At 39.0% G+C, this 20,189-nt stretch overlaps 1 protein-coding gene across 2 annotated transcripts in view; it reads left to right on the forward strand.

The window, feature by feature from the left end:
• The window catches only part of stxbp6 (syntaxin binding protein 6 (amisyn)), a 169,994-nt gene that overhangs the window by 71,081 nt on the left and 78,724 nt on the right, over nt 1-20,189 (forward strand). The window contains exon 6 of one of the 2 annotated variants that reach the window (XM_037746203.1): nt 730-2,102. The exons of the other annotated variant lie outside the window; for it this stretch is intronic. Within the exon in view, the coding sequence (XP_037602131.1) occupies nt 730-753 (24 nt within the window). The 3' untranslated portion in view covers nt 754-2,102. Of the gene's footprint in view, nt 1-729; nt 2,103-20,189 lie in introns of those variants that run through there. 2 annotated transcript variants of the gene reach the window in all.

Here is a 20,189-nt window from a genome sequence, read left to right on the forward strand (position 1 = left end):
TTTTATCTGAGCATGGCTTTAAAGATGGCTTGACAGGATCAAGCCATCTGCGTGTGTTGTAAGTGCAGTGCTAAGTGTCTGCAGTGCTGTGAGAGGGTCACCTTGACTCTTTCTCCTCTGTTCACTTCTGCAATCTCATTTCTGTGCCTCACTTTTTGACCGCAACTGATCTCGCTGCGCTGCTCACTCAATTTTAAACAAGAGACCTGTCATTTCTGCGTGCTGCTCTACTGCCCCCACTTGTTCAGTCTGTAGAATTCCTCATTCTGCAGCAGCATACTCTGTAGTCTGTGTGTGTGTGTGTGTGTGTGTGTGTGTGTGTGTGTGCGTGTGTGTATATGTGTGTGTGTGTGTGTCTTGCATCCTCACATCTCCACACCCCGTAGCTTTGCATCAGATTGGTGGGCCTGGCCATCTCTCTAACGAGCCTCCAGCCAAGCCCATTAGGACCCTTGTTAATGAGATAAATTAAGTTCCCTTGTCATTGCCTGACTAAAAAAAAAACACTATGACCCCTGGCTGCCTTCCAGCACCGGTCTAATAAACTCTCCCTAACAACTTTTTCACCTTTGTGGAACGTTTCTAAAATATCAAATCTGTACCTTACATCATTTTACTAACTGTGCTCGCTATTGCATGCATATATCTGCAGTACTCGGTAGCATTTGGCTGATAAGGCAATTAAAAATTCTGATTGTATTATCCCCCCCACCCCGATTTTTTCTACAGCTTGCCATGAAGCACAAGTGTTAGACCACTGCCAAAAACCAACTGAGCTGGGGGGGGTCACCAATTGCCAGTCGCTGTACAGGAGAAGGATTCCAGATTTTATTCTTTTTAAAAGATTTAATTTGATTGCTATTTTGTTAACAATGTTAACATTTTAATGTGTTGGGGTTGTTGTATTCTGGTGGCGACGCATCAAGCAGCGGGGAGGAAGAGAGAGGTAACCAACGCTACTTCAGACTGTCGGCAGAATGTTTCATGCTTCTGTTTGCCAAAAAAAAAGTCACAGGACGTGACTGTATATGATAACCGCCTCCTCTTTTTCATATGCTCAAACACTTAACATGAGAGTACACATGCTGACAAGTCATTATCAGCAATCACTCCAGGACAAGGAACAGCTTGTCTCGCCGGTTATTAATTGTTGAGAGTTATTTATGAGCACTGCGGTGATTATGCACTCTGATTCATGAGTGACGGACCCTCTCATGGGTTTCACAGGTGTGACTTTGGATTGGGTGGCAGTATACCACACAAACACCTGACATACCTAGATTTTCTTATCTGATGCTTAGGTTGTACCCAGGTAAATATTTTGGTCAACACATTTGGGAGAGCGGGATGTCAGATGAAAAGGAATAATTACATCAACTCCACGTCTGAACATTAATAAATCCCAAAGTATTTAATTTTCAATTTAATGTTTCCTTTTCTCTTTTGACTCTCGGACATTGCGGTCTGCTGTTCAGTCCATCATTTCAAAATGTATTGAAGCAGTATTAGTCAAAATATTTTCAACATATTTCATAAATTGCATATGAGACTGATTAGAGTGGTTTGTGTATATACACACACACATAAATAACAATATACAATATATAACAACCATGAAATATTTTATTCCTCTGTCTGATTTGTCTACCATACAAAAACAACCAAAACTACATGGAATACAGTTGCCAACATTTTTGGAAGTGTACTTGAAGAACTGTTTTGAAAATAAGCTTTTTAAGTATAATAATTTATGTTAAATTCACTAAACCAGCTTCTGCATTGTAAAAAAGCAAAACATGTAATTCTTCTAGTATCTCGGTGTCCGTAGAGCTAATTTGTCTCATGAACATTGGAATGACTCCTGGCTGTATTTCAATTTTAAACATTCAGTAGTCATACCTTATGCTTTTTGTATAAATTGGGTCGGTTATTATAAAGATGTGTATACTGATAGATGAAGGACAAAATGTCTCAAATTGCAGAAGCAGTGTGTAGTTATTTATTTTGGTACCGACACATTTTACAGGTCCACAAAATGGCATGGTAATTAGGTGATAATTAGCAGGTAACCTATTTGAAATTTCTTTGGAATTGCTGCCAAATTACCCCCAATATTTACCTCAAAATTTCTTGAAAATTACTTTATTATAAACATTATTTAATAATTATATGCTAAAATAGCATGTAATCATTCAAATAGGGCCCTTAGGCTTGATAAGCAGCTGTATGCTGCTCTTCATCAGAGGTGGAAAATCAAAACTAATAGAAGACACTTACAGTCAGGCACAAATCTCACCATTGTGTCGTTTATTGTCTACACAAATGTAACCTGGTAGCTAATGTCATGATTCAGGGAGTTTTTTTAAGAAATTTCAATGACGTTATTTGCTTATTATGATCAATTTATAAGCAGACATGGATATAAAGCACATCAATTAACTTTGTATTCTTTTCCTTGAAATGTATTAAATAAATTACCAGATATTGGGAAATAGCGGAATATAATTATTAAATAATGTTGATGATAAAGTATGGGGTAATTTGGCAGTAACTCCAAAGAAATTTTAAATAGGTTACTTGCTAATTGTCACCTATTAACCTTTAAATTTGCGGACCTGTAAAATGAAGTATTACCTTTATTTTATTGTCAGTGCTTTCACGCTGACTGTAACTTTGGCTTCCTCACTGGCAAGACACCGCCCTCACAATTGAGATGTATTTGATTCTTTTCATGTTTTGAATTTTTTAATTCACGATGTTACGATGCACTGACAACCTTATCTCGCAGAGCACTGCTGAGTTCATACTGAAACGTTCCAGTTGCCTAACTCTTGGTGTGCTTTAATTGCTTTCTCTAACACTTTGGATGTTTATTGTTTTAATAAAAAAATGTATAAAAAAAACTTTTATATTATTGTCAGTGTCCTTTTTATAACCAGCTTTCACAGGTCCGTCAAATAATGGAATCAGAAGTTGTACATCTATTTTGTGGGGTGTTCTTTATCATTGTTATTGCCTTTGTGTGTTTTACTCATAAACAATAAGCTGCCAAAACGTTAAAGTGTCTAAAGGTTCGTTATACCGTTTACTCTGTCTGATGTTTCCAGTCTCACTTCATGCTTCAACAATGCTCACCATATCACACTGATCTCAGTTCTCTATAATACTGTGAGAAGTAAAATAAAATCCACAATCAAAATAAAGATGGCTCTTTTTTAGTGCCTTTTGCTGTTAATGTCTCACCTCCGTTTGCAGATCAGTGTTAATATTATTATATGCTTAATGTGTCAACTCAGGGTAACACTGCCTCAGAGGATCAATTAAAGTATTTTAAGGTTTTGGTTACAATTGGATGAAATAGTGTTTATACTACAGAGGAGGGTTATTATGCAGAAATCACAGTATGTGGAAGTAAAATGGTGACAGTCTTTTTTGGTCAAATTTTGCGCACTTAAAGCTGCAGTCTGTAATTGTGAGCAAATATTAGGGGTGTAAAAATAACTTTTTATCATATTTGCTCAAAGTTACTGACTTCAGCTTCAACTATGACTACTTGTGTCTTATATCTATTATCTTATTATCTATTTTAGCTGTCTCTGATTATTTTACATTTTTAAATAGTTAAATATTATCTGCATGCTTACCTTTGCTGTCTTGTTTCACCTGGTTTAAATTCAGCTACTAGTTCTATTGTGTGTATTTAAATTATTTTAAATGAAGACATTTTTATAGAGAAGAACTCTGTACATCACTAAAACATAATAAATATCATATATCTTCAAGTTGTATAAATTGTTTCCCTGGTATTGGGGATGTTTCCTTTATAAAAAATATACTGGTATTACTTCTCTAAAAGGTGAAATTATGTAATCAATAATTGCGGATTTGTTTTTTTCCCAACCGACTCATCTGTCTGTTATATGGACTAAAATATTCAGCCCAGAATGAAACCTACAGTAGCACTGTAGTGAAATGTATCTCACTGCTCCACGTGAGGTTGTACTGTTTCCCCAGGAGAGGGCAATATCAGCGCAATGTAAGGCTTGATGGCTTATTTACTATTTCCTCAGTCCAGGTTGTATTACACACTGTACAGTAAACCAAAGTCCCACCACAAATGATTGGAACCTGCTACTCTTGTTGATTAGGTCTTTTAATACAAGGAGGAACATTAAACAATGACTAAGTTTTAATTATTGTTTACTGATACATTTAAGGTTTTTCTACATCAGTAAAAATCTTAACAAGAATAAAGCGACCATTTGTATTGTGATCAATTAAACACAGACGGTCTTCAGGAATGATTGGTCATAGTATTATAAAGATTTGTTAATGTGAAAAATATGAGTGTGTCCATAACCTTGTAGAGTAATATCTAGCGTGCATCGTTCATTATATCTCTCTTTTACTGTCAGTGGAGCAGTGCCAAAGTATCTCTCTCGCACACTTTTCCTGCTTGGGCCGGAGTCGATAACGTTACTCGCTCCTGTCACCACCGCTCTCTCTCTCTCTTGCTTCACCACTCACTTCCCACGTACACACACACTCTACTCTTACAGCAACTGGCTATAGAGAGGGCCATTCGCGTTGGCCACCGTAGCAATAATACACGCTTTGCACACGAGATAAATTGTAATCTGCAACCTCACCGCTAGATTCCGCCAGATCCTACACATGGTTCCTTTAAGAATTGGTCTGTAAAGAATTAGAAATGTATTCTAGTTATGTAGTTGTGCTCTTAAAGTCGGGGGACTAGCAAGAGTCATATTTAAAAAAAAAAAAAAATTCTCAAAGTTGATGCCACAAAGGCTGCGATATCCGGACGTTTATTTCCTAATATGGCTTTAATTCCAAAACTGCTGGATCTTACAATTCCCAAAATGCAGCTCAATAGTGTCTCTTTGTTCGCCCCACGTCTTTCAAACTCTACGCCCCCCACTTTGTAATGCAGGCTTTTATAGATGTATAGTCTCAAAACCTAAGACGTGATAACCCTGATGATATACAACTGTAGTACTTGACTAGTAAACAACCTTTATGTGTATAATCTGTTGAGTTCCCTTGTTTTTTCCCCCCTGTTCTCAGTGAATATCCAACCATAAAACACCCTTTAACACCTTTAGCTTTTGGACGTCTTGTTTGATGTCAAGTTGAGTTTATGTTTGCAGCTCTTATAGTGGTATGAGTGAAGTGCAGTCATCAGAAATTGGTAGAAAAAGTCCACTTTTAGCATTTGAAGTTCCAAGCCAGTTTTCGTTCATTAAGCATTATGCATTTGTTCGAATAACCTGCAACAGCTTTCCGTCAATCACTTTTTATGCCTCTGCACCAGTGACAGCCGTGGCTGAAGGCATTATGTTTTCGGGTTGTACGTTCGTCCGTATCACTCTGGTGAACACCATATCTCAGGAACGCCTTTAAAAAATGCCTTGGCACAAACGTCCACTTGGACTCTAGCATGAGCTGAGAATTTGGTGGTAAAAGGTCAAAGATCAAGGTCACCTCAAATATATCAAATAAATAATTTTTCGGCCATAACTCAAGAAATCATATGCTAATTCTGACAATTTGCCACAAATGTCTACTAGGATAAAATGATGAAGTGATGACATTTTGGACAGACATGGATTTAAACTGCATCTTCACTGGTTGGCGGAGGCATACAACCGTGCGGCGGTTAATTCTAGTTTTAGATTGTGAATTTATAAGGATACACATCCAAGATAATCCATCTGATATACACACATTTCCTAACTGCATCACAAGCAATAAAAGTAAATCAAATGTTAATCCAGCACAGAATAGTATACATGATGCATCTCTGTCTAACTCAGTGATATCATTGTATTCATACCACCCTGAGCTTTAAACCCATTCACAGAATGGGTTGGAAGAAAGTGGTAAGCCTGATTGATAAAGACAAACGAAGGTATAGCAGAATCAAGCGAGCAGAAATCTTATCAAAACATATCTGCTATCTTCTCCCTCCTTGCCACCTCTTAATAGTATTATAATCTTCCAATTAATGATGCGGACCAATCTGACAAGCAGCAGGGCAGTAAGCGTAGTAGCAGAGCTGAAATACATGATCTATAGCATTTAGTGCTGCAGAGGGGGGGGGAGTAAGTACCTCATAAAAGCCCCGGTGCAGGACTCTGCTACCATTACTCACTCTGCCAACTCCTGTGAATCAATCCAGGCTCCTTCTTAAAACCCACCTCTAATCGTTCAGCCCTCCTCTCTCTTTCCCTCCCAGCTCGAGCAACACCGAGGTCCCAAAGTGTCTACTTTTGTGCAGCACACACATCCTGGCCTATGTTTCGACACTTGCTAGTGATTATTTGTCTCTTAAGATCGTAACCTGGTTCATTTGAGTGCTGGAATGAAACGTTTTCTACCTTTTACATGAATCAATCACAGTTAGATTACCTTCGCACACCACTGGAGGGTGCACTAGCCTCGTACAAAGACGCATCACCTCTGTCAGCTTGTTTATTGCCCGGTGGTTTATTGATTTGCAGAACTGATTATCAGTGTGTAATTTCAGTGTAATGTGCACATTGATCGCAGGTTGAAGGCGTGAATTAAGGGCTGATTGAAAGCTGTTCAATGTCAGTAATTGCTACAGTAAATGTCTTGACAGGGGCTTGAGTTACAGCGGGACAGAGCATGTGGGCAGTTAAGCCATCAAACATTTACCCAACCTGCAGACGGAGCACAACACATACCAGTAGAAACCTTGACGATATAGAAATACTTGTCAGTGTTGTCTGATCAGTTTCTTTGTATGTGATACAAATTTTGCGTATTATCCTTAGTGGAAGAAGTATTCAGAGACCTTTACTTAAGTAGAAGAAGCATACAGCACTATAAAGCTACTCCTTTACAAGTAACAGTCCAGCAAAATTTGACTTAAATATACAGAAGTATTATCAGTAAATTCTTCCTAATGTATTAAAATGAAAAGTACTCTTTATACAGGAGATTGGCCTCCATCACTGACAATATTATATATCATTTTATAGACCGCTGTGTAGTTTGATCTATAACACTAGGGGTGCAAAAAAATATAAAAAATATCGAGTATCGCGTTATTATATGATACTGTATCGACTCTCAAGAAACACTATCAATTTTTGATACATATAGTTATAGTTTACATGCAAAGATTAACTCAGTCAATGAGATGCGCCCTCTCAAATACAGGGATTGTGATAAATGTAAATGCAGATCCCACTGTTCTGATTGCATAAAAACGTAAACTTTTTTTACTCAGATTTTATGCATATGGTGGTGTGTTCTTTATATTATGACTGTTTTCCTAGCATTTAGATTTTAAAAAGCGCAATATATTGCCGTGCTTACAGTATCTCAATATATCTCAATATATTGAATCGTAGCTCCTGTATCATGATACGTATCGTATCGCCAGATTCTTGCCAATACACAGCCTTAAACAGCACTGCATCATATTTTATAAATTCATCACTGTTTTTAATCTGCACAGTGACTGCTGACTATAAAAATGGAAATACTCAAAGAACAAGTACCTCAAAATTGTACATTGTGACATCCCACCACGGCATATTAGATGTCATAACTTTTAATTAACATTTATCGCAACACTTTATTTTCACATGCGGAGGGAACACTGTGGGTGACACACTGTAGGTACTTATTTTTCTGTGAGTGATCTCAGCAAAAAAAACTGGAGAATATGTCCGGTCAGGTGTCACCTTGAGAGGTGCATTGACATTCCTGTCAGCCGGGGAGTCTGTGTCACTCCAGGAGAGGCTCGGTGGTTGCCTGACTCCCTAACTGGCTGCCCAACCGGCCTCGGGGCATCTCCTTTTTAATCTGCCAAGCTCCCCAAAGCTCCACAGGAGTAATTACAAGTTACACCCAGAGGTGAGAAGGCTGAATGAATTGGGACTGCACCTCTATTTCTCATTATCACATACAAATCTCTGCAATGATTCCTGAGTAGTCCTATTAGTCGGGACTGGATTTCACCTCAAAGTCAAAGTTTAATAACCGCAGCAGGATATTGCCAGCGTCCCTCGGGTACTCTGGAAATTGGGATCCAGAGAAATGGTTGTTGATAGGAGTTCTACAAACTGTAAAAGAAAGTGCTACAGAACTTTTTTCACATGGTTAGCTCTACCTCAGTGTGGCAGTGTTGCCTAATGCTATTAGCCAAATTCATCTTTGACATTTTTTATTGTGTGTTTTGCCTCTTTTTTGGCTAATAAATTACACTCAAAATACAAGTGTTGGGAGGTGGAGAGAGAGTCTGTGACCATATCTGTATATATAAAATGATTTAAAAGGGGCTGGATTATTTACATGATATTACCATATGTGTGTTATTAACATGATATCAATATTTCATTTTTTATATATCACGGATATCGTGAATACAATTATATCGCGACATCCCTAATTTAAACTTTAACATAATTTAGGCCACAATTGATATTACAGTACATGAAATTCCACCTTATTAAAGTTAGCATTAGACAGTTTAATGTATTTCTGTTCATCAGTGTCTTCAGAAATAAAGAGAGGAGCCATAAATCAACTTTTCTCAGCTGATTCATTGATAAAATAAGACTAACACTGTTGATAGCCATCAACAATCAGTCCCTGGTGATAAATTAAGCAAAGAAAACTAAGTACTATATGAGTAAAATGTATTTTATGTCTACATAATGTAGCCTTAGCATTTCCAGTACTCTTACTTTGAAAGAGATGTATCTAAGATTATATATTTAAAGGCTGAAGTCGCATAAAAATGTGAAACCTTGAGCATTTATCCCACACATATACTGGATGTACTGTAGATTTCCACTTGCGCTTGTGTATTTAGGTGTATTACAGTAATAGAATCATTTTCAGAATATATATAAATATAGGAGCTACATGATGAACCCTGATGAACCATTGCAATCTGAAGCATGGCCTCTGTGAGCTAGTTCAGGCAGACAAACTCACCTTGCCTGCCGACATACAGTACTCTGCTTGCTGCAACATACTGCATACGCTCTATATTCACTGCACCCTTTTCCATAAGGCGATTTATTTAACCTGTTAAACCTCTTTTGATCTGCTGTGCTGCTGCACTGCTAAATTGCTATCTCAGCTGTATCACTGCTTCAAATGCTGCTGCTGAACATGTAACATTTCATAAGCAACTGTCTGATCATATTGCCCCTTATTGGCTTTGTGGAAAAAAAAGCTATTCTAGTTGATTGGTCTCAAATGTGTCCTTTAATGAATGATTTTTTTTTTTTTATTGTGATGTCTTGCTCTGTTTTGGTAGTATTTTTTTGTGCTCGGCAATAACAGTAAGCTAACGTTATGAAGCTGCTGCTGGTGCTCCTGTTTTATTGCTCTCCTGCTGATCTGCTTGTGATCGATGTTGTGGTGTCGCTGGCAATGTCTGCTTTTACGCTGCTGCTGCTGCTGCTTGCTACCTTTGTGCAATATTTATTCATTTCAAATTTCTCGTAGTAGCTGTCCATATTTATTTTTCTTAAGCTGTTGTGTGGCATGTGCATTATGATGCTTTTACAGAATTGATTCATATGAGTTTCATTCTTTGCAAATTCTTCTTAAACGCTTGCTGGTGTGCTGCTGTGTGAGCCGGTTTCTGATAGTAGACCGTGAATCTTAGTTCCTGCTTACTGTCGTCACTCTCCTATCTGTTGTGCTGAACCAGGTGTATGCTTTCAGGTGATGAGGTCAGTGGCTACAAGCCAAATATCAACTGTCATTCTCTATATTCACATAATAAATCTGTCCCGCGTACCACATACCAGAAATTTAGTAGTCGATACCAACACCAGTGAAATTCCACTATTCTCGATACCCAATTTGATACCACAATAAAAAACAAAACAAACAATAAATCCCATGTACTTCAACATACACTCCTTAATTACGGTTTGCATACTATTTTTTGCGAATTTATTATTAATCCCTGATGATGAACGAGTACCGTCATGTTTTCTGAATTTTAGCATCGATTTGGTACCGAAGTATTCGTACATCCCTAGTTCCACGTGAGTAGGCTGACTAAATCATATTTAATACAGTTTAAAAAATACATATAGAGAAAACAGAAGTTAAAAAAATATATATTTTAAAATCAAGTGTAAACTATTAACTATATCCAAGACAAAAGTGGAAAAGCGTACACTAAAACTGGTTTTGAAGATTCAGACAATCAACTGCAAACAAGTGCAAGTGCACCAATGTAGTACTGAAACGATTAGCCGATTAATCGAGTTGATCAACAGCAAATCAACACAATTTTGATAATCAATTGTTAAAGTCCTTTAACAAGAAAGAACATTCTGTTTCCAGCATCTCAAATGTGACACACATTTCTATGTTTTATTTTCATATTAATTGATTATACCTTTTGGGTTTTGGATTATTGGTTGAACAAAACAAGCTGTCTGAAGAAGCATTTTTTTCATTATTTATTGACATTTTAAAGACTAAACAATAAACCAATTAAATAAAAAAACAACAACATTATGAACAGATTAAACTGTAATGAAAATAATTGTTTGCTGCAGCCGTACTCCAAAGGGTCACAGGTGGACAATGGCAGGACCATTTGGTTCCACATAGTGGAATTAACAAAAAACAAGCCATAACTTAAAACAGACAATAGGTTAAACAGCAGCATTGCAAAGACTACTGCCTGATCTTATGCAACGTAGCATTTACCTAGGCAGAGTAATGACACGCTGTTTACCTTGGCTGAGCTCAGCTATGTGTAGTCACATGGCACCAACGAGCAAGAGCTAAGTACATCTCACAGACACACAGAGTCAGCACATGTGACGCAGCTTCCTGAGCTTACCCAAGGAGGAGGGACGAGTCCGTACAATCCAGTACTGCAGTTCAGGCCCGTTAATAAATAGCGCTCTCCCTCAATTATACAAGTGACTACGTATGTCCAGTGTGAGTTTGTGACAGAGAGAATTTGAGTTTTATGTAATAAAGAGGCAGAGACTGACTGGTAGGGCTTGGGAAGTCACCTCAGCGCCCACAGTGACTTGGCAGATGTGTAGCGAGGCGAAGTGCACAACAGCTGCTTGCTCTAAATCGGGCCTCCCATTCTCCCCTCTGCCTTTGAGTTCCTGTGGAGTGCAATGTCAGCCGTGCTGGAATCATCATTCATTATCCTGATCTACCTCACACACTCACCTCACACTATCTTTTTTAGTATCGGTCCTCTTTCTGTGGAAGTGGGTCAGAAATGGACTAACTTTACTCCCTTTGTTCACTGAGTTGTTCTTTTTAAGCTTAGCTTTGTGTAATTCTGCAAAAAAACACCTACTATCGTTTGTTGTGTTTATTAATAAACCTAAAGGGATATTTTTGAGCTGAAGGGAGAGGCACAGAGAGGCATCTTCTCTGCTTACAGAGTATAAATACCACCTTAAGCTCCTGCTGGAAATGAGACTAGTTTCAGAAGACAAACGGGGGGTGGAGGCAAAAGATCTGCAGTGGCCCACTTCCTTGTGGACCTTTTATGCCATTTATGTTCACAATACAGTATACACAGGATTATTGTTGTTATACAAGGTACAACACATTAGGGATGCTTGCGGTTTCTGTGAAATTGAAAGAGAAAACAACTGCAAATGCTAGTGTGTGATCACAAGAAGGTGGTTTCTCTTGATGTCTGTACCACCCTTAAGCCTTGACAACATACAGAATAGAAAAAAGGAAATACTTTTGTATGCAGTTTCTTGTGTGTGTCTGTGCACTGTATACTGAACCTGCACGAGTCTCATGGTAAGAAAGTGGCATCATTATTGATCCAGCAGCCCACTCCTCTAGTCTATCCAGCTGTTACAGTATTGACTTGACTGAAGAAACAGATTGGCTCCAAACAAGCGGCGACATGCAATCTTTCCCTCCTGTGGGACCGCTCAGCGCTCTCGCACCATCACATGGATGAGGTGATCATGTGAGTCAGTCTGCCTCTTTTGAAGACATACATCAAACAGGGTGTTTCTCCGGTTCAGTGCAGATACATACAGCTGTTTCACACCCAAAGGTGCAGACCTGAGCTGTTTCTTTTCATGCTCTCTGTCTGGTAGCTTTAGTTGGAGATTCAGATGGAGCTCTTTACCGTAGCGTAGCAGCACAAAATGACCCAATTGACAGAATTATTGTGTTGTCAAATTCCGAAACCTATCAAGTATGTTTTCTAAACCCTAACGTTGAATTGAAATTCTATTTCTATGCAAATTTTAGACTAGACACAACTAAATTTCATTGAATTTGAGTTGGCTCCATTTATGAACAATTTAAATGACTTGCATCATCAAATGAATTTGTGTTTTAAATGAAAAATAGGACGAGATATCTATTGGAAATGTCCATAGCTAGTGGTTTTGTCTCCCAAGAAATGTTAAATTGTTGTGCTCATCTAGATAGATAGATAGATGTACTTTATTGATCCCAAATTGGGAATTTCTTGTGTTACAGCAGCAGGTTATCCAGACAATGCAAAGGGACAGTAAATATTTATATCAACATTAGAGATAGATATCAATAGTGTACACAATATAAAGAATATATGATCTGGTCGCTAACACACTGTAATCATGCCAAGTCCTTATCCTACTTCGCCTGTTGTTTAAACAGACTAAAGCATCTTTTGTGTGCTCTTTTTTTTGTGAATCACATATAAAATGATCGTAAGATTATATTTATCTATTAATCCGAAAACACTAAATGAATGATGCCTTTGGTTTTTAAGTCTTTGGGAAGGTTTTGTTGAAAAACAGTGTTTTTAAGTTAACCTAAATACCAGGATGAGGTTGAGCAGAGTAATAAAAGTCACATGCACATACTCCTGCATCTCAAAATCATGTCATTGGGTTTGACTTATTGCAGGCCATTAATCATCCTTACATCATCAGATCCAGTTAGTCTCAGTTTCCATTGATCTGTGACCAGAGGAGCTATAGGCTGATTCAAATTCTGATTTGCATGGTGTGTGCATATTTTTAAAAAGAGGGGGCAGAATCAGCTCAAACATAGTCGACCTTATTGTCTGTGTTGCAGATGTTGTGCCTTTTGATAGATCAGTTTACTTTTGAAGGAATGCTTATATGCAATCTTTTTTCCCAGTAACATCTCTGTGTGCCGTGTGACAGTTGGTCCTGTTAAGAGCGATCGTAGGAGGCCTATGATCCTCAGAGTGAGCAGGACATCAGTATGCAGACAACGCCCTACAGTTTTGCAGTGCAGGCTGCGTGAAGCCTCTAAATCACAGTGGAATATGCAGGAGGGAGAATTCATAACAAAATCTGTCAGTTCCTGTTTGTCTGTGATACATCACCACAGCCTGGTTAATATTCTCCAAATTCCACCAGAGGATTGGATGGGGGGGGAAGCAAAGCGAGTTATCGTAAGTGTAGTTTTTTTTTTAGATTTCGCTGCGTCTGGGCCGGAGGTAACCGCAGTGTGAGGCTGTGAAGCAGCAAGAGTTTGTATCTGTCTCTCTATCGATGTGGGAGATTTATCTTCTGGGCAAAGAGGCGGCGCCCGAAAGCGTGTGTATCAGCAAAGTAACAACAAATGCGGCACTGACACCAGGGGGCAGCAATTAACATGAATTAATAACATTGATTTAGGCTTCATCTCCCCCCTCCCGGTTAGAGCTCTGTCTCTCTCTGCTGCATATCCTCACACACCTTACCTGTTATTCATACACGACACAGGGCTCTGTCCAGGATAATGGGCTGATAATGACTTCTTATCACATGTCTCCAAGCATTGTTACACTGGAGGAGGAGAAGGAGGTCAAACACAGGTCAAATGTAGAGAGCGCAATGGCACCTAACCTAAAAATTATCATAATTTTAATTCACACATATTTAGCATTACATTTTATCTATTCAGAGAATTAATTACATCGTAGCTTTTAAGTTTTTTAAAGCATTTTCTTGTCTCTTTCATGCCCTCTATGTCTCTTCTTTTGACCATATCGTGCTGAGAGATTCTGCCAATATTTAACCACTGAGGGGCACTGCAGCTTCAGCTGAGTCTTGTGGAGCAGAAGAGCCCGGCTGTGAGGACCGGCAGACAGCGTCAGCGGCTCCCTTCAGTGCCAGCCCCTAAAAGTTACCCAGGATACCTAAATCTGCTGAGCTGTCTCCTCCTTCCGCTCCTCTCTCTCTACCGCAATACGACTTTTCCACCCAACTCCCAAAGAAACTTCTTTACATCTTACTCTTCCGGCTATCCTCCTTCCCCTCGTCTCTCGTGCGCTGCGCTCCCTCGCCTGCTCCGTCTTCCTCTCTTTCTTAGAGGCATCAGGTCCAATCCAGCTGTAGTCAATCTAATCCCTCTAATTCAGTTAATCTAATTTTCTGGATACGGTCACACTGCTGATCTCCACTACTGGTCCTCTACAATCTCTCTCTCCACAGTCCTCATTTTCTGCCCAAATCCCCCGGAGCCTGCACTTTCCCGCTTCTCCTCCACATCACTAATAAAAAAGTAACTGATTGGCACTAATTTGATCTGGTGACAGTTTACAAAGTGTGGTATAACAAATATCAGTGGTTCATTTCAAAGGGTAATTCGAGTTAAATTGCAATCTTACCTTGAATGTTATACACGCCTCCCAGTTAAAATGAATGTGGCAGAGCCGTTCACATTTAGGATGTATTATGCATGACTCTCCTCTTAGTGATTTTCAGCGAGCCCTGGATGATTCATCCTTATGTTGCTCTTTGTTTGCTGATGATTAGTGATTAAATCAACATTTTTGCAAGTCAGCTGTTATCGAGCAAAGGGGGCATACGATTGGCCCGGAGCAGTCCTGCAACCTGAGCTTCAGCAGAGCTATATCTGGGTTGTCAATGTTATACGATGGCTAAGAGTCATTGATAAACCATTTGGTTTGTTGTGAGTCCTGACTGACGTGAACAAACCCGGAGTTTGCCTCTCCATGATGTCTAACAGTAGGCTGAACATGCAGTAGTTTGAACTATCTGTTGGTAGCAGACTGGTCTCTCATTCAGTATTCATTAGAAGCGGCCCGTGTGCAGTACATGCGTGTTTGAGGGATTACCAAGGTCTATTAGCAGATAAGAGGGACTTTCTCGGTGGAAAATCGCTGGAGATGGGCTATGTAGGTTAAACATTATGTGTCCCAACAATCGCTTTTTAATCACATTCACAGATAAGCTCAGTGTTATTTGCATCTTGCGGTCCATTTAACACTCACAAATGATGTGCTTTTCTGCTGCCACTTTATACTTTGTCTCCCTCTTTCACTCACTCTCCCTCGTCTATCTGGGGCTCCTCGCTGCAGCAAATCTCTGCAGTGATTGTCAAAAGAATGAAAGCGTTTTATCCGCATGGAAAATCATTCTTCTTTACACGGCATCCTTTAACCTGTTATCGTGTAAAAGTACAGATGAGAGGGGAAAAAAAAAATAAATCCAGTTTGCGTAGGCGGGGGTGTCAGTCTCATAGAGAGGATTAGGGCCAGACTAACCAGACATCCGCAGGAACTGCTGGGGGAAAGTGGGCCGAATGGGACACACCCTTGTGTCATATCTCACCGCCTGGGTGTGTTTGTCCCGCCTGACAGCTGACGGGATAAAAAGCACATAATGTTCTTATATGTGTCTGTCATTTTTTTCCCCCTCTTCTGTCACCTTCATTTTTTTCCTCCCTCTCTTTGGACCTATCTTTTTGATCCTAGCCCCTTATCCCCTTCTTCCTTAAGCTGTTTCTCTCTGTCCATTCCCCTCGCCACCCGTGGCCCACTTGTGGATTTATAGGTCAACTGTCTGACGATTTCAGGTCCATCTTATTTAATTCCCTCCCAATGGGCGTCAGGAAAATGAGTTACCTGCTGCAGCTCAGTTCTCGGAAATACAGTTACTGCCTGCTGTCTGCTCAACTGATGGACTGCAGGGATGTAAATTGTGCAGCTCTGAAGTCATGAATAGTAAGAGGGAGGTATCTAATGAGTACTGTAGGTGAGGTGAGTGGTAGATAAATTTGTGTCCATGGATTGTTTAATTTTTGAGGGCTGATTGGAGATGAGTAGCATGTTAATGTGACCTTCTGTGTCTTCAGACAAATCATGGCCCGCTAATGACTCAGGGACGGATGAGGCACGTTAAAATCCCTTAAATTGACTTTGTTCATCGGTCCTTTTTCTCTTACTTTTTGTTGTCTCTCTAGAGTACCTTCTTGTCCATCTTTTCTTTTTCCTCAGCTCCGGCGCTGTCCTCAGCTGCCTTTCTCTTCTTCGATCTATCTTCTTTCCCCCAGTGAAATATGGACGTGTTCGGGATGACTGCAATGCAGCTGAAACAACAGCGACTGTCGTACTCCCAGATCAGACAAAAGGGAGGGTGGCCTGTCATCCAGGCCTGCGTAGAGTCTAAAAAGAACGCCCCCCTCTCCCTCCGTGCTTTCAGGATCTGGTTTGGACTGGGTCAGCTGAGCCGGCGGGTTGTCTGCCCGGCCAACAGATCCTCAAAGACACGGAGAAGAGAGACACGTTGCTCTTGTCTCACCATGGGTACACCACTACAGAGAGATGGAGATAAAAAAGACACAGAGATAGAGACTGAGAAATAAAAAGAAAGAACCGAAAAATAAAAAAATATGTGGAGCAAAGTTCCAAGTCTACCCACTCTGAAGGTAGACCTTCAGACATTCACACAGAGAATTATTCATGGTATTGATGGTACATACACAGACTTACGTCCGCAGTAGTTTCATCTGCTTCGCATTGACCCGAGTGTGTCGACTCAGCCTCCTGTGGTCTGTGTAAGCAAGCGAGACAGGTGTTTTCCATTCTGCTCTATCCTTTTGTTCAGTATCGCTCTCACACCTCAGCCAGGCCCCACACCAGAACAGCAGGTGAATCAGTGTCATCCAATGCCCACCATGCGTCATCGAGGTAAATATAACACGGACTTTGGGGCTTTGGAGTTAATTTAAATGTCTTCCATAACTGGAATTTCATACAGAGGGTGGAAAGAGGGGGCGGGGATGACAGGACAACAAACCATGTGTGAACATACATTGGTGGTCTGCACATATTTAACAGACATGATAAAAATGTTTGTCGAGAAAATAATACAGAAAAGCTAGTTTTGCATTTCTGCTTGAAAAATGACTTTAACGATTAATCAATCATCAAAATAGTGCCGATAAATTTTCTGCCAATCAACTAATCAATTGAATAATCATTCAGCTCTAGATTTGATATATTTTACAGTACACCTCGTGTTAATGGTCTGTAATTGGTTTTATGCCACAAGAGACCAAAAGGGCAATGAGGCAAACGATGTAATGTTTGTGTTCGCCTGCTGCTGTCTCAGACAGGCTTTTTTTTGATTGGACTTCCCTCTGAGGTCACTCTTCGACCAGAAAAGCGTCCACACGCAGACACCAAAAGTCAATTTGTGCACATAAATTGAATTTACACAACTACATCAGTGAATGGGATGCGCACTATTTTGTGATTCAAGTACTGTACTTGAGTAATACTAACGGTATACATTGATGCATCAGTATTAGGGGAGGGGGAAAGAATCAATACCCCATAATATTGCGATATTTTACGTGGCAGTAATGTATCGATACACGGACATCAAGTATTGATCTTTTATTATGTAAACTATTAACTTCTTAACAATCTGACGGCCGCTATTCTGTATCAAACTGCAATATTTCAGTTGAAAAAAGGTAATAAATCGCAATATATATCACAATAAATCTTATCGCAAAATGTTTAAAATCGCAATAAGACCGTATCACGATAATGTTGTATCGTGGGGCCTCCGGGGATTCCCACTCCTAATCAGTATGAACATTCTGATAATGTCTAATATCATAACATATCAGTCACAGCGGCCCTTTTTCTGTATAATGAGTATATTTTTATATGTACATTTTGCTGATGATAGTTTTTTACTACTACTACATTTGAAAGTGTTTTTACATTGCTGTCTTTGCACTTTTACTTAAATAAAACATCTGAATACTTCTTCCGCCGATGCCAATAATTGGGTGTAGGTGTAGACTGACAAAAAAAAAATCTTAATGAAACTCCAACTTTCACTCAATTCAGGCATTTAGACAGGCTCCTTCTTGCAGAATCCAATTGTGTCCCATCTCAGCGATCAGCGCTGTCTGTCAGTGTCCTGCTGCCCATCAGCTCAGAATGACAGACAATTAGTGGCAGTAGAAATGGCTTTTGAAGCAGACCCTTTCCCCCTGAATTCCCTTGTCACAGCTCGTTGCGATAAGACAGTGACTTTTAGAAGCACTGCAAGTGGGATAGCAGGGCAGTTGCACCATGCATTCATATTTCAACAGCCACTTGGACTGAGACTGACTTAGAGAGGAGCACACACTCTTATGTACACACACATAAATACTAACCATAGCACTTAGAAATCCTGTTGCATCAAACGCACACTCACAATTTCACTCTGTGTTTGTGTGTTTATGATGAGCTTCAACTTTATTCAGCACAGTAATTTTTTTACCCACTTGATGAAGAAAAAAAAAATCTGAATGTCAAATTCAGAGTCGAGATGCACTCTGCCACAGCATGCCCTAAAAACTACTCACTTATTCAATGCACAGAAGCAATTAGGAGAAAATGAAATCTCCGCATTTGTGTGCAGAGTTTATTGCTCTGGCTCTGGAGCTGATTATTTTTAAGTGCTGGCACTCTTACAGCCAGAAAAAAAGAGTCCTAAGTGTCAAATATCTTGAGGAAAATAATCTGTTTTGCTCAGTTTATTATCAGTAAACTGAGATGTTAAAGTGTAGTTGGGTGTCTTTGGTAAGCCTGGAAACAGGTGCTGGTCAGAGTCTCCTACAGTAAACCTGTAGTATGGATTAGCATCATTGTGGTTGACGTAACATGTTCAGCCATGTTCATTTATCACCTCTGTGTTACTGGAAAGGAGTGAGTCAAATTCACGGAGAAAACATGTGACTCATGCTACCATACTATATGTCTGTCTATGTGCCTGTATTACTCATTTGTTTAAATAAATACTTTGTAGTCAGGTTTAGTGGATTAAGTTTAAAGGAATCATTTTTAATTCCTTTAATTAATTAACACCTCTCCAGACACTGGAGGATTATGTCAGGAATAGTAAGCAGTATACTGCACATTTTATCTAATTTAACATTGTTTTACATACAAAGAAATCATTCATTTTGAAATGAATCGCCCATTAAAGTTACCTTTGGAACTGTGAAATTGTTTTTATAATTAACCATCATTTATGCCCATTAACCTGTAACCAACCTTACATTAAGGACCCATTAATATCCAATAGATAACACAAGACAATAAGTATTTTAATAAACAACTTGTTCAGTTACAGTGAATTACTGTATGGATTTGTTTACTTGTAAAGGAAATATCAAATGAAACACATTATTTAGATAGTCAGTGATGCAAAGTCATTATAGTCATAATTTAGTGTCATACAAAAATTGTAATTGGTATATTTCTTTATATAGTATATATAGTTTATACATTACTGATTAAATAGGTCCATTTTCAGCTGCAAGTACATTTGTAACAAAAAAAAAACTACACAAATTTAAGTACATAAAGGTTCATTCACAATCATAATCAGTCACTTATGAATGCGAGGTTTATACACTGTATAGCCCTTCAGGTTATATCAAATATTGTGTAGCAGACAAACTAATATTTTACTACTTGTGTTTTGAAGAATTCAAACAGGAGTTTCCAGTTCATATTTACACTTTATCAAGTAAAGAAACAGATCCTGTAGCTGGGAAGCCTTTATTATAGAAATCTAACATATACATAACAGTAATAATTTATAGTTGTGACTGTGGATTTGTTCTTGAATACGTCAGATCTAGATTAGAGTTGTATATTTTGTATTTAACCATAAGATTAATGACCTGTTAAGAAATGAATCTTAACACAGGTCGTGGTCAGTGTAGCCTGATGGGTACTTCATCATTCTTATAGAAACAGCAAAAGAAAGAAGAAGGAAACTAAAGCTCCGTGGCACAGTGAGTGGTCCCATGTGCTAATGACATGCTATGTGTGTGTGTGTGTGTGTGTACTGTAAATACCTGTTTTGTGAGTTCCTGGTCGTGATTCGGAGGAA

Source organism: Sebastes umbrosus, chromosome 16, assembly GCF_015220745.1.
Source record: "Sebastes umbrosus isolate fSebUmb1 chromosome 16, fSebUmb1.pri, whole genome shotgun sequence".
In the NCBI taxonomy this organism is placed as follows: domain Eukaryota; kingdom Metazoa; phylum Chordata; class Actinopteri; order Perciformes; family Sebastidae; genus Sebastes; species Sebastes umbrosus.